This window comes from Oryx dammah, unplaced genomic scaffold, assembly GCF_014754425.2.
Source record: "Oryx dammah isolate SB20612 unplaced genomic scaffold, SCBI_Odam_1.1 HiC_scaffold_11077, whole genome shotgun sequence".
Classification (NCBI taxonomy): Eukaryota; Metazoa; Chordata; class Mammalia; order Artiodactyla; family Bovidae; genus Oryx; species Oryx dammah.
In genome coordinates, this window is record NW_024080471.1 from 765,239 (window position 1) to 791,512 (window position 26,274).

Below are 26,274 nucleotides of genomic sequence, written 5' to 3' on the forward strand. Positions count from 1 at the left end.
GTTTCTGAATCACAGTTTCAAACCACGAAGCTTGTGGCTGTCCTTGGTGCTGAAACGCACTCTTCTGTCCCTTCACTGAAAAATAACTGTCACTTCAAATTCCATTTTGAAAGGATAAAAAGACTTCAAAATGTAGGAAGTCTGAAGATGGGAGGCTCAAAAAGGAACTAGTAAGTTTCTGGGCAGAGACCGCTAACGAGTGTGTGCTGGGGGCAGGGGGCAACGCTGGAAGCATCCCGAGGGCTTTCGCCGGGAGACCCAGGAAAGCGGGACTGCGGCGAAGATCGGAAACACCGGGTCCGGAGCAGGAGACGCCGGCGGGAACGCCGCCCTCGCGGGGCAACCCCTCGGCGGGAGCCAGGCGGGCGAGGACGGTGAGGGGCTCCGCGGCCGGGGACCACGGCGACCTCCCCAGCCAACCCGCGAGCCCCGGGGTCCTTTTGTTTCTGGGGTCTGAGGGGAGAGTGGGTGGGCGAAGGGGGGCCCCCATCAGCGTTCAACTGCACAAGGGGGACAACAAAAGACCCTACCGCCCGGGCGAGCAGGGTCGGCGGGAGCTCCCGTGGCCGCGGCGTCTGGCAGCGGGCTTTACCCCCACCCCCGCCAATCCTCACCGTCCCGGCCGCTCTTACCATCTCGGTCGCACAGCTGAATGGCCTCCAGGCTGAGGTTTTTGATCACCTCCTCACAGGGGCTGGTGGGGCTGTTGAGGGCATGATCCAGGCGCGGCACCTCCATTTTTCCAAGCCCCTTCTCACGTCCGCCTGCTTCGTATCCAGGCTCTCTCCGAGGACCGTGAGGGAGAGAAGGGCGGGAAAGGAAAGGGGAGTGGCGGAGGAGAGGGAGGAGGCCTGGGACGCGGCGCTGAGGGGCCGATGCTGAACCGCCGGGCTGGAGAGCCGCTGCTGAGGCGACGGCAGTGGCTGGGAGCTCCGCGGAGCGTGCGGCTCTGAGAGACCGAGACAGACCCGGCGCGAGGGCAGGAGGCGGCGCGCGCCCGGCGGGGAGGAGACGCGGCGCGCGGGGAACGTGAGGGAGAAGGCACGGGGCGCGCACGCGCGCTCGAGGACGCTCCCACCTGCTGGCGCGCCGCGCTCTCCTCTGTCCCTTCCCCGCCCCCACCCCACGCCCGGTCCTCCCGCGCGCACGCGCCCCCGGCTGCCCTCGCGTCTTGGCGCCCGCAACCCCGCGCGTGAGTCGGCGGACGGTGGAGCGCACGGGAACGGCAGGCGTCAAGGGGGGTCGGGGAGACGCTTGCTTTCTCCCTTCTCTCCTAGTGAGGGCGGTTCGGCGTTCTTTTCCCTCCTCACGGTGTCAGTCGGAACCAGGTTAGCACTGCGGCGTCTGCACGAGGAGGTGAGAGTGAGCAGTTTTGTTTATCAACGATTGAAGAAATGAGGGTCCAAACCCTTTTATATCGGGCGTTGGAACTACCTTCGCCGCGTCAAGGCCCCCCGGCTACTCGCCTCCCAAAACCTACGTGTTCCGCCTGCCATTCCTCAGAAACAGCTACGTCTGTCCGAGAAATGAGCATATCAACTGAGGAATGGCGCGGTTTAGGGACAGGATTTTGGTCATCCTAAAGGAGGGACAAACAGGGGAATTCAGACCTGCCAGAAATGTAAGGGAATAAAGAGATGTTTGCCAGCCTGCTGGAACGGCAGCAAGCGTGGTTCAGGGACGCCAGCCCCTGATTGCTCAGGCTTTGCAGAATAGCGTCGTTCATTCATCTATTTATTCATCCACCAAATAACTAATAAGTGCTAACTCTGTGCCAGACTTTGTTCTGGGCGCCAGTGAAGGGTGAAAAGACAGTACCTGCCCTCAAGGATATGGAAGAAACCTTTTCCTTGTGGAATATGGCCTTTCTTAAGTCACCCTAAACTTGTCTGCTTATTGTTTTAAACGTCACTTAAGATTTAGCAATAACTCAGTCAGTGAAGGTGCAAATAATTTTTTTTAAAGAAAATAGGTGTAGGTCACTGCTGATTGATCTCTGTTGCCATTTGCTTCTTTGGAATAGTTTTTGGTTTTGCTGCTATCTCGGTATCAAAAATAGTGCCCACTCCCCCTTTAGAGTATGTATTCTGAAAAGAATTTAAAGTCTCTTCATGTTTTTTCCAATTTCGAACCTAAATGTTAACCAGTAGAGTAACAGTTCACACAAAGATTCCTGTATGCTATCCGTTCTAGTCACATCCATTTAGCCATGACATGACTAAATCTAGTTAATTGAAGCCTCATAAAACAGATGAACCAGCTTAAGGTAAAATAAGCCAGTGAGAAAATTTGGCACAACTGCAAGTTGTTAAAAATTTGTGGAAGATAATTGGGTATCAAAGTGAAATGTCCTCATTATGAACCTAGATATTAATGAAGATGGATCTCTTTCATGTAGTTTGAGAGCTTTTGTGTCAAGATAGGGGGGTCCTCAAGGAGAGAATAAATGATTACTTGTCAAGAAATATGACAAGATGGTGTTTATTGGTGAATTTCCTGTGTTCCAAGGTCTGGCTCTGAAGGACTAGAAATTGATATTGTCAGCCCAACCAGAGGGTAGTGTTAAATTTCATAGTTGCGTTAAGTTCACAAATCTTAAAAGGAACTGGGTAAGCTAGATGACGAATTTATTGGTTTACAGATGAGAAATATAATTCATGCTGCTGCTAAGTCACTTCAGTCGTGTCTGACTCTGTGCGACCCCATAGACGGCAGCCCACCAGGCTCCTCCCTCTCTGGGATTCTCCAGGCAAGAACCCTGGAGTGGGTTGCCATTTCCTTCCCCAGTGCATGAAAGTGAAAAGTGAAAGTGAAGTCTCTCAGTCGTGTCTGACGGTCAGCGACCCCATGGACTGCAGCCTTCCAGGCTCCTCCATCCATGGGATTTTCCAGACAAGAGTACTGGAGTGGGGTGCCATTGCCTTCTCCGAATATAATTCATACGTATAATTAAAAGTATTCTCAGGTGGTGCTAGTGGTAAACAATCCACCTGTCAAAGCAGGAGAAGCAAGAGAGGCAGTTCTATCCCTTGGTCGGGAAGATCCTCTGGAGTAGGAAATGGCAACCCATTCTATTATTCTTTCCTGGAAAATCCCATGGACAGAGAAGCCTGGCAGCCTGCAGTCCATGGGATCACAAAGAGCTGGGCATGACTGAGCAGGCACACACACATATACACACATGACTCATATATTTAAGAATCATCTTATATGTCCAAGGATACATAAGTACACAGTATATAAGATGTTGCAAACTATGAGTTCAAATCTTAACAGGAAAGATATACATTTAAAAAGTAAAATGATGAGTATTATGAAAAAGCAAGTATGGGAGCTTGTGGAAGCACACACAGGGCCCACTGTAGCTTGATTAGTTAGGAAAGCCTCTAAAAGGATTTTAAGGGAATGGAGAATGGTCGAAAGACTTTGATAAGGAAATTACCATGAACAGATTGTCAGACAGAATGTTTGTATAATGGGAAAGGGGGTAATGTTTTGAGAAGTATTAATGGTGACTTTCTGGGCATAAGACCATTCTATCCAAAGGACCTTCTGCTGAGGACTTAGATTATTACATAAGAAAATGAAACTTCTCTATTTTTCTTCTCATACCTAAGTTTCAGTTTAATTCCAGTCCCCAAGTACTTAACATCGTTTAATTGTTAGCTTGAGGTGCCCACTATTACAGTCAAAATCCTACCAGTAATTCAAGCTCTGACTCAAGTGGTACATATAGATTATTCCCACTGCCAGAAATCCCTGTTTTATTTAAACAGGGTTTGTTTGTAATTTACAAACAAAATCACACTATGATTTATAAGTTATTATTAAACATGAATCAGGCTCAAATTTGAAAATTATCTTAAATATATCCCATTTCAATCCCTTCTCCAGTGTTCAAGCCCTTGACAAGAAGTTGTTTACCTTTTAAGAAATGGTAAATTAAAATCCTAATGAAATAACCTAGTCTTACTCTATCTGAGCCCAAACATGCCTACTGTGAGGTCAATACAAAGGTCTTAATTTTCTCCTGTGTGGTCATACACAATAATGATAATCCTTCTTCCTTCTGCCCATATATATTCAGTTCTTTAGATAAATGCTCCTAGTTTTTTCAAACATTTCTGATACTGTGTCGATTTGAGTCCCTCTGTCGCTCTGAACACACTTCTTTGGATAGCTCTAACTTTTGTAAGAGTTCATAGGTAAACATACTAGGTGTGGAAATATTATATATTTAATTCAGTTCAGTTCAGTTCAGTATCTCAGTCATGTCTGACTCTTTGCGACCCCATGAACCACAGCATGCCAGGCCTCCCTGTCCATCACCAGCTCCCGGAGTCCACCCACACCCATGTCCATTGAGTCGGTGATGCCATCCAACCATCTCATCCTCTGTTGTCCCCTTCTCCTCCCGCCTTCAATCTTTCCCAGCATCAGGGTCTTTTCAAATGAGTCAGCTCTTCACATCAGTTGGCCAAAGTATTGGAGTTTCAGCTTCAGCATCAGTCCTTCCAATGAACACCCAGGACTGATTTCGTTTAGGATGGAATGGTTGGATCTCCTTGCAAGTCCAAGGGGCTCTCAAAGAGTCTTCTCTAACACCACAGTTCAAAAGCATCAATTCTTCTGCACTAAGCTTTCTTCAAATTCCAACTCTCACATCCATACATGACCACTGGAAAAACCATAGCCTTGACTAGACAGACCTTTGTTGGCAAAGTAATGTCTCTGCTTTTGAATATGCTGTCTAGGTTGGTCATAACTTTCCTTCCAAAAAGTAAGTTTCTTTTAATTTCATGACTGCAGTCACCATCTGCAGTGATTTTGGAGCCCCCCAAAATAAAGTCAGCCACTGTTTCCACTGTTTCTCCATCTATTTGCCATGAAGTGATGGGACCGGATGCCATGCATGATCTTAGTTTTCTGAATGTTGAGCTTTAAGCCAACTTTTTCACTCTCCTCTTTCACTTTCATCAAGAAGCTCTTTAGTTCTTCTTCACTTTCTGCCATAAGGGTGGTGTCATCTGCACATCTGAGGTTATTGATATTTATCCCGGCAATTTTGATTCCAGCTTGTGCAATTATATTACAAATATACATAAAGAAATACCCAGCAGTCTATTACTGTCTTTGCTTTATATGCCAGACATCTTTAATGCAGCCCAGGAACACATTAATTTCTGACAGTTTTATCACTCTGCTTATAATCCTGAGCTTACAATAACATAAAACGTATTCTTCCTGAACATTTCTTATTTCCCTCTTGAAGTTGTAAGTTTTGAGTACATATTATATGTGTGCATTGAGAAGATACTTCAGTACAATTTGATGAGTTACTTGATTGAAATTCATTTAGTACTTTTAATGTGTTTAATTGTAATGTTGCAGCTAGCCTAGAATTTTTTCATACCTAAAGAAAAAGTAGGTTATAATGTCCTTTAGGTAAGTTTGTCAGTGCCAAGGTCATGTAAGACCCAACCCACAGCTATAGGCACCACCCAGCTTTTTAAATTGCTAGGCAGAGGGCAAAGAGAGAACCAATACCATAGGTTGAAGCAAACTCTGAAAAATGCATAGCAAATACAGAGTGGTTTTTCTTTATCTCATAACATTACCATAACTTTTTCTAAGCTTTGATTATAAATGGTGGAGTGAAAGAAAACTCATGATTGATAGAGACAAGCTTGAAAGCAACTCAGATATTCTAAATTCTTTATTTTGATTCAAGTTGAGTAGAGTCTGAGCGGGTGAAGATCAGGTGAAATAATGTGTATGTGAGCTGTGAGGCATTTCAGAAAGTTAGGATATTATTATGGGACACCAAGAATGCCATTAAGAAATATCTGGTCAATTTCATAGTACACATTTCTGGAAATATTTTAATAGCTATTTCAAAACAGGAAGCACATCCATATTTAGAATGTCTTTATGATTTAGTGTGTTGGGAAAATTTATTAAAATTTTTAAAATTTTAATTGAAGAGTTAAAATTTATTTTAATTTTTAAACTTAAAAATTAATTTAAAAATTTTAAACTTAAAAATTAATTTTCAAGTTTAAAAGTTATCCCTGGTTTTGCTTGTAGTTTTATCCAGTGATAGATTTTTGGCAAACCCATAAGCAAATGATCAGCTTTAAATCTCTGCTCAATATTTTTTTTTTCTTCCCAATATTTGATTTCTACAGTCTTCATTCTGTACCACCAAACACTGATGGGAGAAGATAAAGAACTATAATGACCTAATCTATTATCAATTCATGCTGTCAAAATTCATCTTGCTTAATATTTCAGTGGCTATTGCAGACTACTTCTCTTTGAAACCCCTAGCTCTTCTCTCACTTTCAAGAGATGGTCTCTCCTTCTCCCTCTCTTGTTCCTAGGGGGGAAAATAAAGGCAGAATGAAGTTTCTCATTTGTTCTTATCGTTAGCTCAGTGGGTCCTGGTAAAACTTGCTACTTTTCCTTCACCTCTGCTCTCCATTCAGTGCCTGTGTATTGTGGAATATAGTTAGATTCCTATTAATATTTTTACCCACTCCAGCTATTTTGGTCTTTTTTCTTTCCTCTAATTTCACTCCCCCCCCTTTTTTTGGTCTCTAAACATTATCAGATCTTTTTGATTTTAAAAATTATGTTCCTTGAACCATCCAGTTACTATCCATTTTCTTAATTTTTAAGGTATATAAAGAGCCCGTTATAAATTGTAAAGTGCCATAAAAGTGTTAACTCGTTGCATCTGTTTCCTTTTAATTCTTGTACAGTTTATCACTTATCCTCACCACTATGATTCTTAACTTTTCAAAATCATCTTTGGATTTTATAAGATTTCTCATCACCGAATATAAAAACCTTTTATCATTTGCATCCTCTTTGATATTTCAGCAGTTTATTTCTGCTGAACTTCTGTAGCACTGGACTCTATTGGCTATCTTGCTGAATGTATGCTTAATGTTTATCTACTCTGGCTTCTAAGCTACCCTCTTGAGTGTAGGTGTTCAGTAAAGTTCATCCTCTGATATTATGTTCCTCTCTGTTGAAAGCCATTTCTTCCAAGAATGCATGCTTTCCCACAAATTTTAATGTTTCCTTAATGTTTAAATTCTCATCTTTAACTTCAAATCTCTATCTCAAGTTCTCAACTATAAACAAAAACTGTTGCTCTGTTTCCAGTTAAGGAACATTATTATTTACATTTCCTTAACCATTTCTAATCGATCAGTTCATCCCCCAAACAGATTCCCTTTTCTGATTTCTCCCTTTGTTGTCACTGGCAGCAGTATCCCTTTAGTCACTATTACCCAGTTTTCTGATTTTTAAAAATTTTCCTCTTCAAATGAAACTATCCTCAAAATAATTATAATTTTGCAGTAGTTCTTGGATATGTGATTTTGTTTCTTGAATATTCCATAATATAAGTACTGCTAATATATTAAGTTCTTGTCATTTTGACCAGATTATTGAGATTACTGTGTGCATAGTCTTCCTATCTCCTTTCTTCAATCAAACTGATACTAAGATCAACACACTAAAGCACTTTGTTGATCAGAACTTGCTCAATAAATTACAGTGGCTACCTATTTTTTGTTCTAGATTTAATGGTGAGTTACTCAAGTTTTTAAGGCAGGTATATGACAGTTACAAAGCAATCTTTTATAAGGTTAATCTCCCATGTTTCACAGGATGAATGGAATGGAGGAAGACAGAAGTTTAGGAGATTATTATAGTCCAGGCAAAAATATAATGTATTATAGACCAAGGCATTAAAATTGGGAATGTAAAGGAAGCAATGGATTTGACAGAGTGGTTGTATGCTATTGTTTTCTGAGATTATTTTCAAAAATTATAGAATGGAGAGGTTCTTCAATATTTTGCTATTTTGAAACATTAAATTGTTTGCTCATATGAATGATGGCTATATACTATAACTGTTACTTTTACAGTACAGCATCATATGACACAAGAAGTAAGAAAAATGTATTAAACATACTTCTTCCATCTTTAAACCCAATAGTTATTTGCCAGTGATACAAAAGTAGATTAATCTTAAAAACTAAAGCAACATCTAGCCCTTATTCTATATTTGTAAATAAAGAAAGCTCAACTAAAAATGGCTCTCAGAGAAACATGTCTTAGAATCCCCTCTGCTTTCACTAGTTAAAATATAAAAGGATTTGGTGTTGAAGGGAAGAAATCTTGGGAGGAATAGATGAGAAAGAACTTCTCTATACATTGAACCACTTTGATGGAATGCCTTTCTCTTCTGTGGTCTTTCCTGTTCTGTTTAGTATGTATTACAACAGAATACTTTCATAATGCATTCGGCTCCACAGCTTTCCCTAAGTGTCATGTCAGGGAATATTGAAAATAGATTCTGTATAGTGAGTAGAGACATATAAGTATATAGTCACAATCAGTTTGCCACAGTTATAGGTTGTGCTTGCCTTCACAGATGTATCTTTCTAGTTTTGAGTTTTTTGCTGTTCACTTACATATTTACATTATTGACAAACAGGATCTCCAGTCTGTTCCCCTCAAACACAGCTCAAAAATCCTTCCCTGAAATCCTGATTTAGTTAGTGTCCCCTTAAATATAACCACAGAAATTTCCTGATGAGTCTTTTTCTAGGATTTTTATCTCAGCAGAATTAGAGCTGTGACTTTTATAATGATTAACATTTTGTTTCCTGAAGTTCTTCCTAAGCTAAAGGAAAATGCCTATAGGATCTCTCAAAATCCTCTCATTTTTCTAAACACCCAATTCTCTTTCAAATTGTACTGTAACATCGATGACGTTATGTAGCTCATATTTACACTCGTTAGTATAAGAAGCGCTGATTCAACAACCATATCTCGCCTTGAGAATTGCTCCGTAATATTTGAATAAACAAAACTACTAGAAAACTGTTGCACTCAAATGGATTTTAACATTGCTGACTACATAGGCCTAGAGGCTAGGCCTGCTCCAAGATCCATAATGAAAAAAAACTTCAGCGTGGACAGAGGTTTGTTAAAAAAAATGATTCAGTCAGTAACATCCAATGAATGACGAGTCAGTGCTCTATGTATGTACATATGTATGCGTGAGGTTAGTGCACGTTATTGAATAGCCATTAGGGTTTCTTTGATAATACAAAGACTCTGCCATGTCAACATTTCCCCTTAACCCCATGTTATTGCTGTTATCCTGTAATGCAGATTAATGGAGTTGCTTCTGGCTAACTAATTTTAGGAAGAGGAGATGGCATCATAAAAGTTAGCACAACAGCTATTCACAGGAGAGGCTTCAACTAGAAAGCAGCAGTGAGGTCACGGCTGGCTCAGTGAGGGTCACGGAGCCAGATAACTTTCACCTTCTGATCTTCCTAATAAAGCCCCCATCATTCAGACACATAAATGAGACTATGGATTTATTGTCCCAATGTGTGTTCATATTCATTGTCTGATATTCATAAATTGTTAAATCCTTAAAGATTGGAAAAGTTGTTTTAATACTTGCTTGTTTGAAACTTCTCCACAGTAGCTAGCCCAAATTATATGTGATATGTCTGCCAACTAGAAAACTGTTTCCCTTGAAAGTAGCCTGCTGTATCTAGAGGGAGCTCCATAGTCAACATTATATGAAATAAAAAAACTTCCTCCACTGTCAGTGTTTCCCCACTTACCTTGAAGACACAGAGAACAGTTAATTCTTCTTCACAAGATGGCCATATCTGTATAATTCAAAACAGTGTTATATGTTCTGATTTGTCATTTCTCTAGTCCAAATCTTAGATATTGCAGCTTGACTCAGTAGATATCGAGTCCTGAGTTTACTCTGAATTTGCTCTAAAAGTATGTATTTCCCTCTGAAAATACAGTGTTCAGAACAAACACAATATAATGGGAATGATCTGATTACAATAGAGCAACTTATCTGTACTGTTTGATTACAAGGAAGTACTTTTATATAAATTTTCAGTTCATTCACATTAAAAATGTTATTTATTATTTGACAATGTATGGCTATTCATATTTTAAAGTCCTTCACAGTAACTTTCATTTATTATTCCTCACAGCCACCTTCTTGAACTTTTGTTTGTTAAGCTGAAAGAAGTGCCCACAATTCTCATTTTTACAAATCACAGATGATATTAAAGCTAATTATGCATAACATATCAAAAATGGAATAACTACTGCAGTGCAGTTATAGTGTCTGTAGCTTCTTGATTATTCTATGGTCCTTAAGATCTTTGAACCATAGTATGTCATGAAACTTGATAATAAGATTTTTATGATAAGTGTCATATAACCACAGAGTATCTGCGAATTCACACATTTTGTGGCACAGATCATGGGCTAATCTTGACATTAGGTGTGGAAGCTGTTGACAGTCCACGAAATTCAATAAAAAAGCCTTATTTCAGATAGGCATAGGGCAAACCTGACAGCCTTGTAAGGATTTAGTTGATGCTGTTATAATGATAAGGGAGATCATTTGTTTGGTTTCTCATGTAATACTTATTTTATTACAACATAGTTTGACATCATGTGAACTTTTCTCCACAAAAATGTTGCTCAGCTAATCTAGTGGTTTGACTGTTTCAGGTGTCTCAGAACTGAGGGATAAAGGATCCTTAATCAAACATAGCCAATAGACTGAGTGTACAGGGGTACTGCATAGACAGTACACCTATTGAAAAGGTCCTAATACTCCTAGGAACCAGACTGATACAAAGTTAAGTACTGAGCTTTTAGCTTGCGAAATTGAGCTTTTAAGAGACTAGGCACATTTTCATTCTTGCCACAAGCTACATTTTGTTGCTCTGGTTTCTGTTCCATATTATCTCACTATTTTACATCCATGCATCAGTCACTCTTTCTGTATCTTTTTCTTTCTTTCTTTTTGTATCATAGAAGCTAAATGTCCATGTGGGATGGGAGAATGAATAAAAGATGAAACAAAACAGATATAGGACCATTATAGGATATTAGTCAGGTGTTGAAGAAGACTCTTGAGAGTCCCTTGGACTGCAAAGAGATCAAACCAGTCAATCCTAAAGGAAATCAGGCCTGAATATTCATTGGAAGGACTGATGCTGAAGCTGAAGCTCCAATACTTTGGTCACCTAATGTAAAGAACTGACTCACTGGAAAAGACCTTGATGCTGGGAAAGATTGAAGGCAGGAGGAGAAGGGGACGACAAAGGATGAGATGGTTGGATGGCATGATTGACTTGATGGACATGAGTTTGAACAAGCTTTGGGAGCTGGTGATGGACAGGGAGGCCTGGTGTGCTGCAGTTCATGGGGTCGCAAGGAGTCGGACATGACTGAGCAACTGAACTGAATCAGCTCCTCTGTTTCTCTCTCTTAAGATTGTCTTTATTTTTTTATTAATGATATTTTAAATTGTTTTTTGGGCACACTGCCCAGTGTGTGACATTTTTGTTCCTCAACCAGGGATTGAACACACGCCCCTTCCAATGGAAGCATGGAGTCTTCACTACTGGATTACCAGGGAAGTCCCTTAAGGATGTCTTTATAGGGGACCCTAAATAACTGTTTACTTCAGGAAATATATTAGTATGTTTTTTTGTCAAAATAATTTGGTGTCATATGAACAAATCAAGCATCTAATTTGTTTTATAGTTTTAAAATACTTTTTTGAATATCTTTTCAAAACCGTGCCAGATTTTCTTAAGTCAACTCGTAATCACTTGGTCTCATGTCTTCATAAGAGGATGGTAATCTGTAGTAGTAGATGGTACAAATGATATTTTTCTCACCTCAGTCACCTTCTTATGGATGAGCAGAAAAATCCCTATGGGTCAAAACCTATGATTGATTTTTTTTCTTCTGCCATGTCAGATGCAAACTTAATTTGGATGTACTAAGTTTCTATTTCAAGACTCTTGTTTTTCCTTTCTTACCCTAAGTCTTCAGTTCCTTTATCAAGATAATGGGCTGTAAATGATTTAAAAGGCTAAACTCATAAAAGTATTTATATAGCTGAGTTATAAGATAATTTAGCTTTCAAGCTTAATCTTTGACCTCCTTGACTAGATCTGTCTACTGTCTATCCTGCAATTCCCCAGACTTTGAAGAAGACAGCTAACACTAAATCAGTTAATCCCTTTTTTTTCTTTTCCTTTTTGTTTTGAGTGGTAGTAGCCTGTGAATGGGCTTCTCAGGTGACTCAGTGGTAAAGAATCCATCTGGCAGTGCAGGATACACAGGTTCATATCCCTGGGTTGGGAAGACCCCTTGGAGAAGGGCATGCCAACCCATCCAGTATTCTTGCCTGGAAAATTCCATGGACAGAGGAGCCTGGTGGGCTTCTGTCCATGGGGGTCTCAGAAGAGTGAGACATGACTTAGTGGCTAAATAACATCAACCGAGAAGCCTGTGGATACTGAATAGGAGAATATTTGCCAAATCATTGACTTGCAGACTAAATCAACAAATGTAAACGCCATTGGTTTGATTAATGCAATTTAACAAAGACTTTTAGTACTTCCTATATGCCATCTCACCCTCTCCATCATCCTCTTCTCCTCCTGCCCCCAATCCCTCCCAGCATCAGAGTCTTTTCCAATGAGTCAGCTTTTCACATGAGGTGGCCAAAGTATTGGAGATTCAGCTTCAACATCAGTCCTTCCAAAGAACACCCAGGGCTGATCTCTTTCAGAATGGACTGGTTGGATCTCCTTGCAAGTCCAAGGGACTCTCAAGAGTCTTCTCCAACACCACAGTTCAAAAGCCCCCCAAAATAAAGTCTGACACTGTTTCCACTGTTTCCCCATCTATTTCCCGTGAAGTGATGGGACCAGATGCCATGATCCAGTTTTCTGAATGTTGAGCTTTAAGCCAACTTTTTCTCTCCTCTTTCACCCTCATCAGGAGGCTTTTTAGTTCCTCTTCACTTTCTGCCATAAGGGTGGTGACATGTGCATATCTGAGGTTATTGATATTTCTCCCAGTAATCTTGATTCCAGTTTGTGCTTCATCCAGCCCAGCGTTTCTCATGATGTACTCTGCCTTATGTATTTTATTAAAAGAAATTATAGGTAGGTGGTGATGACCATGGCTTTCCAGGTCGTGCAATGATAAAGAATCTGCCTGCCAGTGCAGGAGATGCAGGTTGATCCCTGGGTTGGAAAGATCCCCTGAAGTAGGAAATGGCAACCCACTCCGGTATTCTTGCCTAAAACATTCCTTGGACAGAGTAGCCTGACAGGCTACAGCCCATGGAGTTGCAAAGAGCTGGACGTGACTCACCACGCGCACATGGTGATGACCTTAGGGAGACAAATAGGAAAGAGATGAGGGATGTTTTTTTTAAATTTCTGTAAGGTAATAATCGTGTTTTGGTGCTGGAAAATAGGACATGCTCAGTAAATAGTTGACTACACAGCGGATAGTATTTTAATTGTTTTTCTAAGTGGATGTTGATTATTTGGGGTTATATTTCACTTAGTTTTTTAGGCTAATAAAATCAATTAGTATCAAATGAATGTGTGTCAGCTAATTATAAAAATGCTGATCAGAGGTGTCCTTATAACCATGGGGGGAAAAATCCTTAACATTTTTGTATAAATTCAGTTCAATCACTCAGTCGTGTCCAACTCTTTGTGACCCCATGAATTGCAGCACGCCAGGTCTCCCAGTCCATCACCAACTCCTGGAGTTTACTCAAACTCATGTCCATCAAGTCGGTGATGGCATCCAGTCCTCTCATCTTCTGTCGTCCCCTTCTCCTGCCCCCAGTCCCTCCCAGCATCAGGGTCTTTTCCAATGAGTCAACTCTTTATATGAGGTGGCCAAAGTACTGGAGTTTCAACTTCAGCATTAGTCTTTCCAATGAACACCCAGAGCTGATCTCCTTTAGAATGGACTGGTTAGATCTCCTTGCAGCCCAAGGGACTCTCAAGAGTCTTCCCCAACACCACAGTTTAAAAGCATCAATTCTTCGGTGCTCAGCTCTCTTCACAGTCCAACTCTCACGTCCATGATCACTGGAAAAACCATAGCCTTGACTAGATGGACCTTTGTTGGCAAAGTAATGTCTCTGCTTTTGAATATGCTGTCTAGGTTGGTCATAACTTTCCTTCCAAGGAGTAAGTGTCTTTTAATTTCATGGCTGTAGTCACCATCTGCAGTGATTTTGGAGCCCCCCAAAATAAAGTCTGACACCGTTTCCACTGTTTCCCCATCTATTTGCCATGAAGTGATGGGACCGGATGCCATGATCTTCGTTTTCTGAATGTTGAGCTTTAACCCAACTTTTTCACTCTCCTCCACCCTCATCAAGAGGCTTTTTAGTTCCTCTTCACTTTCTGCCATAAGGGTGGTGTCATCTGCATATCTGAGGTTATTGAGATTTCTTCCAGCAGTCTTGATTCTAGCTTGTGCTTCTTCCAGCCCAGCATTTCTCATGATGTACTCTGCATAGAAGTTAAATATGCAGGGTGACAGTATACAGCCTTGATGTACTCCTTTTCCTATTTGGAACCACTCTGTTTTTCCATGTCCAGTTCTAACTGTTGTTTCCTGTCCTGCATATAGGTTTCTCAAGAGGCAGGTCAGGCAGTCTGGTATTCCCATCTCTTCAGAATTTTCCACAGTTTATTGTGATCCACACAGTCAAAGGCTTTGGCATAGCCAATAAAGCAGAAATAGATGTTTTTCTGGAACTCTCTTGCTTTTTTGATGATCCAGTGGATGTTGGCAGTTGATCTCTGGTTCCTCTGCCTTTTCTAAAACCAGCTTGAACATCACGAAGTTCACGGTACACGTATTGCTGAAGCCTGGCTTGGAGAATTTTGAGCATTACTTTACTAGCATGTGAGATGAGTGCAATTGTGCGGTAGTTTCAGCATTCTTTAGCATTGCCTTTCTTTGGGATTGGAATGAAAACTGACCTTTTCCAGTCCTGTGGCCACTGCTGAGTTTTCCAAATTTGCTGGCATATTGAGTGCAGCACTTTCACAGCATCATCTTCCAGGATTTGAAATAGCTCAACTGGAATTCCATCACGTCCACTAGCTTTGTCCATAGTGATGCTTTCTAAGGCCCACTTGACTTCACATTGCAGGATGTCTGGCTCTAGGTGAGTGATCACACCATCATGATTATCTGCGTCATGAAGATCTTTTTTGTACAGTTCTTCTGTGTATTCTTGCCACCTCTTCTTAATATCTTCTGCTTCTGTTAGGTCCATACCATTTCTGTTCTTTATTGTGCCCATCTTTGCATGAAATGTTCTCTTGGTATCTCTAATTTTCTTGAAGAGATCTCTAGTCTTTCCCATTCTGTTATTTTCCTCTGTTTGTTTGCATGGATCGCTGAGGAAGACTTTCTTATCTCTTCTCGCTATTCTTTGGAACTCTGCATTCAGTGCTTATATCTTTTCTTTTCTCCTTTGCTTTTCGCCTCTCTTCTTTTCACAGCTATTTGTAAGGCCTCCTCAGACATCCTTTTTGTTTTTTTGCCTGGGGATAGTCTTGATCCCTGTCTCCTGTACAATGTCATCACCTCCATCTATAGTTCATCAGGCACTCTGTATATCAGATCTAGTCCCTTAAATCTACTATGTACATATAGTTAATAAAGTTGATATATTATTTTTAATTTCCTTTTTGATAATATTTAAAATACATACTCTAGCCTTTTTAAGTCATTATAAAGTGTTGTACATTGTATTTATTTTCTGTTTATAGTTTACTCAGGAATAATTTCAGAGAAGGCAGTGGCACCCCACTCCAGTACTCTTGCCTGGAAAATCCCATGGACAGAGGAGCCTAGTGGGCTGTAGTCTATGGGTTTGCTAAGAGTCGGACACGACTGAACAACTTCACTTTCACTTTCATCCATTGGAGAAGGAAATGGCAACCCACTCCAGTGTTCTTGCCTGAAGAATCCCAGGGATGGTGGAGCCTGGTGGGCTGCCATCTATGGGGTTGCACAAAGTCGGATACTACTGAAGTGACTTAGTAGCAGCAGCAGCATATATAGGACACTACGAACTAGGACACAGAGTATAAGACCTAATTCTGAGATTGAATTTACTGATAAGATGATAACAGTCTTCTGCCATTGAAAAGATCTTCAATTCACACAAATAATTTGCTTTTTATGATATGATACATCCTGTAACCACTTTTTAGTCAGAAAGACACTGGTAGCCTAGAATATATTAAAAATATGATGAAGAAAAAAATTAAAATATGATACTTCTTTATAATTCACTCTTTTATTTTCCATGCTGTTGGTTTGTTTTATAGTGGTACCAGTTGATCTGTACTTGTATTCTGCGTGTCAAGCATGTGCTTTATAATACTGTTTTAGAGGAGAAGGACATATGGAGAAGGAGAGGAGATATGGAAAACCTTAAACATTTTATCAAGATACTTGTAAGTACTGATGTTTCACATTTTTACACAAGAAAAGGAGAGCCTAGAATAAGGCAAAATGTGGCAAATGCTGCAGGAGAGGAAGAAATTGTGTGCTGTGCAAGCATAAAAAAGGGAGAAATTAATTTCAGCTAGGGGAAATCTATGTGAATAAAATGCTTGTCCTGAGTGCTGTTAAGTACAATAAACTAAAGTGCCATCAGCTTGCTTCTCTAGGCTTTGTATTTTACTCAGAGTGCTGCTGAGTCAACCGTTTTAATCTGTAGAGGGATCCACAGAAGCATTCATCTTTTCCCCAAAATACTTTTTTTTCCTTCTTTTCTATAGATAAGAAAAAATTGTTTGATTAAACAACTTCATGTCAACATACGTGATAGGTTCTTTCAGATTGGGCCGTTGTAGTGAGTAGGGAGGATGAGTGCTCTATGTGCAGAAGCCATTTAACAATGATGAATAATGAGATCAGTTGTGTAGACAATCTTAACCTTATTGAATGTAATGGAAGTACTTGTGTATACTATAAAATATCTCGATACTATTATACAGGCTTATATTAACTCTTTGTTTTCTTGTTGAATATGTAAGAATTACATTACATTGTAAGATTGGCCTGGCAGTGCTATTTGAAAATCTGGGCTTCTGAATATTGACTGAGCTCTGGTTGATTTTGAGTGATAACCTATGATACCATAAGTTTGTATTTTTAAAGTTATCAAATATTAATTTCTTACACTGTAGTCTGTGGCTATTAAATTAAAATTGTCTCAGGCTGTTTAATCTCCTATAAATATAAATATGATTTATATTTCTCTTAAAATGTAAGTATAAATATACTGTTATTTATATAAATATATATCTATATATCATATATATCACATTAGAATATATGTTAATTAAAACCATAGCAGTTTCCATGTTTATAGCCTTAATAATTCTCTTCTTTGTCCATGTCTTCAAATAAGGCCTAGAAAAACAAATAGGGCCTGTTTCATAGATGCTAGCTAATACTCCCACAGCATGTGACTTCCAAACATATTTAATAAATAGCATCACTAGTATATGGCTTCCCTGGTGGCTCAGTCGGTAAAGAATCTGCCTGAAATGCAGAAGACCCAGGTTCTATCCATGGGTCAGGAAGATCCCCTGGAGAAAGAAATGGCAACCCATTCTAGTATTCTTGGCTGGGAAATCCCATGAACAGAGGAACCGCTATTCATGGGTTCCTTGCAACCCCAGGGCTACAGTCCATGGGGTTGCAAGAGTCAGACACGACTTAGCAACAAAACTGCCACAATCACTAGTCTATGTTTTGCTCTACCTACAAGCAGTGTATAATAAAATAATTTCAGAGGACATAAATTTTCAATTGCCAATTTTTATCTCAGTGGAATTTTCATTGTGATATGCATGTCTTTGTCTTACAAAGACATGTCTTATGCAAATCTTTGTGAGATTTCTGACTATCCTATATAATTAAACTTCATGCTTACAAAATATAAAACTTATCTTTTTTTATCTCAGCTTAAAAAGCAGAGAGATTACTTTGCCAACAAAGGTCCATCTAGTCAAAGCTATGTTTTTTCCAGTAGTCATGTATTGGTGTGAGAGTTGGACTTTGAAGAAAGCTGAGCGCTGAAGAATTGATGCTTTTGAACTGTTGGAGAAGACTCTTGAGAGTCCCTTGAACTGCAAGGAGATCCAACCAGTCCATGCTAAAGGAAATCAATCCTGAATATTCATTGGAAGGACTGATACTGAAGCTGAAACTCCAATACTTTTGCCACCTGATGCAGAGAACTGACTCATTGGAAAAGACACTGATGCTGGGAAAGATTGAAGGCAGAAGGAGAAGGGGATGACAGAGGATGAGATGGTTGGATGGCATCACCGACTCAATGGACATGAGTTTGAGTAAAGTCTAAGAGTTGGCAATGGACAGGGAGGCCTGGTGTGCTGCAGTCCATGGGGTTGCAAAGAGTCAGACACGACTGAGCGACTGAACTGAACTGAGTACATTATAATATTGTAAAGTCGTCTTTTGTAATAACTGATATTCCATTACCAGAACCATTCACTCTTCTCTTTTACCATTATGTCTTCTGGGATTTTTCAATCATATACCACCAAGAGGTAACAGTTCATACTTTATCTTTGCCCCCAGTGTGAAATTTCATTTATTAAAAAATAAAAATACATGTAAATATTTCTAATATATCTAAGATTTTTTCCTAGTTAAAAGATATCTAAAATAAGAATATTAAGCACACATAGACCTATTTTGTATCCTGTGATTCTGGAGATATAAGATTTTAAGCGGACCCAGATATCATATGCTTTCATAAAGTATTTATACATTTCTGTGTATGTTAATAAACAAGCACCAAAACTAAGGTGGAAGGTCTTTGTCTTTACCATGAGTCTGAGCTGCTGATGCCCTCCTCAGACTTTTGTCTACACACTTTTAAACTGTTACTAATGTAACACACAGATCCTTAAGAAATAAATATGTTTTAAAATCACAACAAATATAATTAAACTTTCTGAGTTAACTAATTACTTTTTATCTTAATTTTTATTTTATATTGAGATATAGTTGATTTACAGTGTGTTAATATTAGATGTATAACAAAGTGATTCTGTTGTACATATATCCATTCTTTTTCAGATTCTTTTCTCTTACAGAGTATTGAGTAGAATTCCCTGTGTTATATAATACATCCTTGTTGTTTATCTGTTTTGTGTATAGTAGTGTGTATGTGTTAATCCTAAACTCCTAATTTATCCCTCCTCTCCAGTTTTTCCCTTTGGTAAACATAAGTTGTTGTTATTTTGAAGCCTGTTTCTGTTTTGTAAATAAGTTAATTTGTATCATATTTTTAGATTCCACATATGCATGATAATTATATGATATATGACTTTCTCTGACTTACCTCAGTTAGTATGGTCATCTCTCTAGTTCATCTGTGTAGCAAATGGTATTATTTCATTCTTTATGGCTGAGTAATACTCTGTTGTATCAACATGTATGTTCCACATCTACTTTATCCATTCCTCTGTAGATGGGCATTTAGGTTGCTTCTATGTCTTGGTTATTGTAAGCAGTGCTGCAGTGAATGTTGGGGTGCATGCATCCTTTCGGATTATGGTTTTCTCTGGATGCTTGCCCAGAAGCGGGATTGCTGGACCATATGATAGCTCTATTTTTAGTTTTTTACGGAACCTCCATACTGTTCTACATAGTGACTTGTACCAATTGACATTCTCACTAGTGTAGGAGAGTTCCCTTTTCTTTATACCCTTTCTAGTATTTATTGTTTGTAGACTTTTTGATGATGGCTGTTCTGACTGGTGTGAGGTGATACCACGTTATAGTTTTGATTTGCATTTCTCTAATAATTAGTGATGTTCAGCATCTTTTCGTGTGTTTTTTGGCCCTCTGTATGTCTTCTCTGGAGACATGTCTATTTAGAACTTCTGGCCCACATTTTGATTACTCTTTTGATATTAAGATGCTTGTATATTTTGGAGATTAATCCCTTTTCAGCTGCTTCATTTGCAAATATTTTCTCCCATTCTGTGGCTTGTGCTTATGGTTTGTTCATGGTTTCCTTTACTGTGCAAAAGCTTTTAATTTTAATTAGGTCCCATTTGTTTATTTTCATTACTTTAGGAGGTGGATCCAAAAAAATATTACTGTGATTTATGTCAAAGAGTGTTTTACCTGTGTTTTTCTCTAAAAGTATTTTGTATCTGGCCTTACATTTAGGTCTTGAATACATTTTGAGGTTATTTTATATGTGGTGTTAGAGAATGTTGTAGTTTGAGTTTTTTTAAAAAAACTGACTTAAATGGTTTGGGTATCGTATAGTAATGGCAGGCAACATTTTCTGAGAATTAATAGCCACTGTTCTAAATACTTTATATGTATTATTTTAATACTTGTAACAGCCCTTGAAGTGGATACCGTTTTTGTCCACATTTTGTAGATGAGGAAAATGGACGCAGAGGTTAAATACTTGCTCAAGGTACCAGAGCTTGAATCTGAACTGAGATAGTTTGGCTTCATGCATAATCTTTATATTTAAAAAAGAAAAGAAACACAGGCACACATATATAGGCAGAGAAAGGGAAAGAAAGGGAGAAAGAGAGAATATGTATATATGCCCAGATTCAATGTTTTCAGTTCTTAATAAGGAAGAAATACTGGATACAATTTCATAACTTAACTACCATAATTGAAATTTTCATAGAGAAAGCAGACTCACTTCACACTTTCCTTACCCACTGAGGAAAGTAAAACACCAAATACATAGTCATTTTCAACCCATTTTAGCATTATTTAATGTTTCATATTGTCTGTTGGCAACTTCTATCTTTCTTCCTTCTTTCTCTTTTTTTGATGATGGCAGTGATGGTACACTAGAGATGTGGGGAGTGGCTAAAAGGTTAGAAAAACTGCATCTCCTGCATCCCCAGCTTCATCAGTCATAATTTGTAAAACATATTTACTTGTATTTAAAATGAATTTTTATTTTGTTTATAAAGGACACACCTATGTGCAAATTCTTCGAGTGATAGAAGGAACTCCACATGTGATCTGTGATTCTAAGGCAGTCTAAATTACCACTTCAGTTGTCTTCAGACAAAATTAATAGATTCTGGAACCTGATACTGCCCTTGGGATTATCTACAAAAGACTAGCTGAAAACACAGAATGAATTAGAATTAAAATACTCTTTAAAATAGCAAATTGGAATCTTTAGGCTCATAAGTAATTTCTTTGATGATGTTTACTTAATTACTATCCTTACTGTACCTGTTCAAGAAATGATGATCCATCTATCTTTAGAACTATTCATTTTAAGCTATTTGCATACATAGAAGGTAACTAAGGAAAAGAAAACAGCAACCTGATCATAATCCTATATAATTTTTGATGCAAAATAGAAATGTAACTTGATCACATAATCACTTGAAATTTTCTATATACAGAAGAAGCATTAGATGTAAACTTTTGAGATGCATATAGCAGTGTACTGCTGAATTGGCTATACAAAGCTTTGATTTGTCATTTGTAGCATTTGACTAGTTTTCTGATACAAATACTCTTATTATGGATTGATTTCAAGCTGCTAATGGTTTAGCAACTGCCTTGAAAAATTTATGAAAATTTAGTACTCAGCCCTCACATACAACTAAATGCATAATTATATGACTTGATTACTTAGTCCCAATAATAACAACTGCAGTAGCCTGATTATGTTATGGCCCCATGCTTCACCTCTCTTGTATCCACATCCTTTGCTACATGGTCTTGTAACATGCTCCCACCAATATTCTTGGACCAGCCAAGTGACTTGCTTTGGCTGATGGGATGTTATCAGTCATAATATAAGTGGAAACTTGAAAAAGACCATATTTCTACTCTTTCTGTTGAACATCTGCTGTTACTATTAGAACATATTCAATCTAGCAAAGCCAAATTTTCCTACCTTGTAACTAATACCATCCTAAATCAATTGACAGCTAGCCAATCCCAAGACATATGAGTGAGGCCAGCCAAAATCAGAAATCTGTTAAGCTGACCTACTGTTGAGTACAGATGCATGAGCAAGTCCAGCCCAAGTATGTGAAACAATAGGGACATGGTAGATAAATACCTTTTAAAAATGTTTTCACTGAGATTTTGTGTTTGTTTGTTATATAGCATTGCTTTATTAATAGATAAGTGTTACAATGATGCTATGATTTGGCAAGTTTTAATTAGCAAGAAAAGAATTTATACAGGAGAGGATATGGTTGTGGAAAGAGATTAGTGAAACCTAGGTCTACCACTTGTAAGTGAATGACCCTGAGAAATTTATTTATCCTCTTTATGCCTAAGTTTTCTCATTTTAGAATTATGGATAACTAGCCTTGCAGGGATATTGTGAAAATTAAATATATATCAGTGACTAAGTGCACAGATGTGGAATCTGCCTGGGGTTGATTCCCAGCCCCTCTATTTTAATACTTGAAAGCATTTATAATTATGTAGTTTTCACTTAGATCACATACTGTAAGAGCTATCTAAAACAATTTCACAAAATAAAGTACCTGGCATACCATAGATATTCATTAACTGTCAGAATCATGTAATATGGCTATTTGTTTACTAACAAAAATGGAGGTTGATGTTCTGGTAAAATTAGTAATATTTAGTTATATTTAAGTGTTAGCAGAGATTTTCTGGAAGTGGAGCAGAGTGACCAAGCAAGGTTAGGGCAGTGTTTATAGGAGTCCTTTTATTTGCAGAAAACTAGCTCCTCCAAATCATTACTCGTTCGATTTCCAAGGGGAAAATTTCAACTTGGGATCCATAAGTGTCAATTTAGGGGATATATGTAAATTACTAGCAGAGATACAATGTTTTTGCTTTTCTGTCTAGCATAATCATTCAGGCTAGCTTCCTGATAAGGATGAAATTGAGGAATGCCTGGTGACACTGGTTTACATGTTAGGACAAAGACTTCTTAGATAAGATGGGAAAAAGTCAGAAAGAAAAAAGATTCAAGGAGATAAAAAGCAATCAAAATCAGTGCCAAGAGGTTAGCATGGAGTAGAGCCTGCCACAGAATAGAAGGAGGGGTAGAGCTGCAATATAGTTAATTGGGAATTTGTACATTCTGAAGATGACTTAACATTCCTTTCATCACAGACCAAGAAAAGGAGGGCCATGGGCAATAACAGCTGTTTGGAATCAAGTTATCACTTCTTGGAGGAAGAGAAAAATATAGTAGTGTATAGCTCCTTAATGGGAAGTGGAGTGAGATACGAATATCTCGGTCTGAAATTGAATTGTCATTTGGAATGTGTGCTCCCTTCCTGGAGTAAGCACCTAAGATGCATGAGCAAGCTTGCCAAGATACGTGAAACCTACCAACTGCTCTCTGTGGAGACAGATTTTCATAGGAGGATTGAGGGAGCCAGAAGAAACTGGAACATAGACTTAGTGACTTGGAGATTTGGGAACGGAATCTGAAAGACTAAAGGGAGCACAGATGGATTTAGATCTCAAGTTGGAGGTTGTGACTTTGGCACAAAAAAACAGAATGTGAAAGTTCAATACTGCTTATGCAGATGCTATTAGAAAATAGGGTTTTATTTTCCTTATGATGATATGCTATAATGATGGATTCTTGATTAGGTGTAGGATGGTAGGCAGTGAAAGATTAGAAAGAGCATGCATGATTTTAATGTGGTTAGGGAAGATCAAATTTGAGGAAGAAAATGTATGAAAAAAAACTATAAAGTCTAACACTTTGGTAAATATCAAGCATACTGCATATCTAGTAATTCTTACTAGAAAATAATAAAGATGAGAGTTGGGAACAAGGCTAGTTAAGATGTCCCATGTTTCCAGACTTAATAGGTGCTCAATAACTATAGTTATTAATGTAAATGTGTGTAAAGGGCTTCAAAAAACTTAAAATAATGCCTATTTTTTAATTCTTTTTTAAAAAATTTATTTATTTTAATTGGAGGCTAATACACTATACTAACTCCATATATAATTCCATATGAAAAAAAAAATTCCATATGTATGGAATTTAGAAAGATGGTAATGATAACCCTGTATGCGAGTCAGCAAGAGAGACACAGATGTATAAAATAATGCCTATTTTTAAAGGCCTATCCAAAAGTGAATCTAAGCATTAAACTAAGGGAAGAAAATCTCATAAATGTCAAGATTTGGTGAGACTGAGTTTATGACTAGAACATTAAGATTGCTAGGAGAGCCATCTGCTGTGGGCCATGAAGACTGGTGTTCTTTCTGACTTGGTATGGCGAGAATGCAAGACCCTGACTGCATTTTGCTCGGGCCATTCCTCAGTTTTGTGTTTGTGGTGAACAACCTTGAGGGATGAAGTGATGTATTTTCTTCATACAGAGAACAAGTTTACTACTATAAAAGTAATAAATTCCCCAAGCTCAGTGTTCCTCTCTTGAAGTGTGGCCCGCTGTTTATGAAGACATCCATTAGGCCCACTTATATTATTCCTGTGGGATTTGGAAGGGCATGGTGAGCCAAAGCAAACCAACAGGAAGTTATGGCTACTGCTTTGTCATGAGTAATAAAGTCCTTTGTCTCTGATCCAGGAATCTTGTGTCTTTTGCTGGTATTTGTGAAACAGTATCAGATAAACTTATTAGCCTGTAAGCAGGGAAAAAATATCAGGGATTTTTTACCTTTTTGAGAGTAATAGTAATAGAATATATCATCTTCATAAGAAGCAGTTCTGATAGTAGGATGGAACAGTGCATATCAAAAAGAAGTTACTAAGCATATATTCCTGAGTAGTTTTGCTCAGTCTAGTTCTGAAAACTATCAATGCAATGAGGTTGTTTCAAATGTTAGTGGTGCCCTTTTGCTGTATGATATTTTACTGAAATTCTATCTTTGGTGATTTATATTTTTCAGTGGAGTCTTGCTAAATTATATCCAGCTCTGCCTATTCTATTTGGGTAAAATTGAATTTTAACATCTAGTTCTTAATTTTACAATCTTTACTAAAACTCCTAAAAAAAAAACAAAAAACAAAACAGGCTTCCCTGGTGGCTCAGTCTATAAAGAATCTGCCTGCAATGCGGAGGACCTGGGTTTGATCCCTGGGTTGGGGAGATCCCCTGGAGAAGGGAAAGGCTACCCACTCCAGTATTCTGGCCTGGAGAATGCCATGGACTATACAGTCCATGGAGTCGCAAAGAATTGGACATGACTGAGTGACTTTCACTTGCCAATACTTAAAAAAAAGTACAGTGACTTTTGTCACTTATTTGTAATAAAATTTAAATCATAGTAATAAACTATAGAATGATGCTCACATTATAATAAATTAAAAAGCCTACAAACTTGTATATACCATTAACTTCCAAATTACAAATATGTATCTGCTTATTGATATAGCGTAACTTGGGATGATACATATCAAAATGTCATAGTGATGGGATTCAGTATGGGTTTAATACTTTGCATTTTCAAACTTCTATAATAAGTGTGTTACTTTATAATTATGGAATTTCTTTAAATTATTACGTCATTATAATCCATCCTTGAAACTCATTTCTAGTTAATGTGCATGATATATGGCATGTAAGGTATAAAGAAACTTCCAGGGGCTAATACTCAAAATATATAAGGAACTCATACAACTCAATGACAAAAAAAAGGTTTAAAAAATGGGCAAAGGATCTAAATAGGCATTTTTCCAAAGAAGATATAATACAGATGGCCAACAGATGCCTTAAAAGATGTTCAACATCACTCTTAGGGAAATACAAATCAGAACTACAGTGAGGTATCACCTCATACCTGTTAGAATAGTTACTATTGAAAAGACAAGAAATAATAAATGTTGAAGAGCATGTGAAGAAAAAACTCTCATACACTGTTTTTTGATACTGTAAATTGATGCAGCCAGTATGGGAAACAATATGGTGATTCCTCAAAAAATTAAGAATAGAACTACCATCAGTTCAGTTCAGTTGCTCAGCCATGTCCAACTCTTTGTAACCCCATGGACTGCAGCACACCAGGCTTCCCTGTCCTTTACTATCTCCCGGATTTTTCTCAAACTCATGCTCATTGAATTGGTGATGCCATCCAACCATCTCATCCTCTGTCATCCCCTTCTCCTCCCGCCCTTCAATCTTTCCCACTGTCAGGGTCTTTTCCAGTGAGTCGGTTCTTCGCATCAGGTGGCCAAAGTATTGGATCTTCAGCTTCAGCACCAGTCCTTCCAATGAATATTCAGGATTGATTTCCTTTAGGATGGACTGGTTGGATCTCCTTGCAGTTCAGGGGGAGACTCTAAGAGTCTTTTCCAACACCACTGTTCAA

General features: G+C 38.5%; 1 protein-coding gene and 1 long non-coding RNA gene across 2 annotated transcripts in view; one reads left to right on the forward strand and one right to left on the reverse strand.

The window, feature by feature from the left end:
* The window catches only part of LOC120860448 (phytanoyl-CoA hydroxylase interacting protein-like), a 122,231-nt gene extending 121,139 nt beyond the window's left edge, over positions 1 to 1,092 (reverse strand). The window contains exon 1 of the mRNA XM_040236249.1: positions 633 to 1,092. Coding sequence (XP_040092183.1) covers positions 633 to 738 — 106 coding nt within the window. The 5' untranslated portion in view covers positions 739 to 1,092. The remainder of the gene's footprint in view (positions 1 to 632) is intronic.
* A 115-nt stretch (positions 1,093 to 1,207) lies between these two features.
* LOC120860449 overlaps positions 1,208 to 26,274 on the forward strand; it is an 84,577-nt gene continuing 59,510 nt past the window's right edge. The window contains exon 1 of the long non-coding RNA XR_005720326.1: positions 1,208 to 1,356. This is a non-coding gene — a long non-coding RNA (uncharacterized LOC120860449). The remainder of the gene's footprint in view (positions 1,357 to 26,274) is intronic.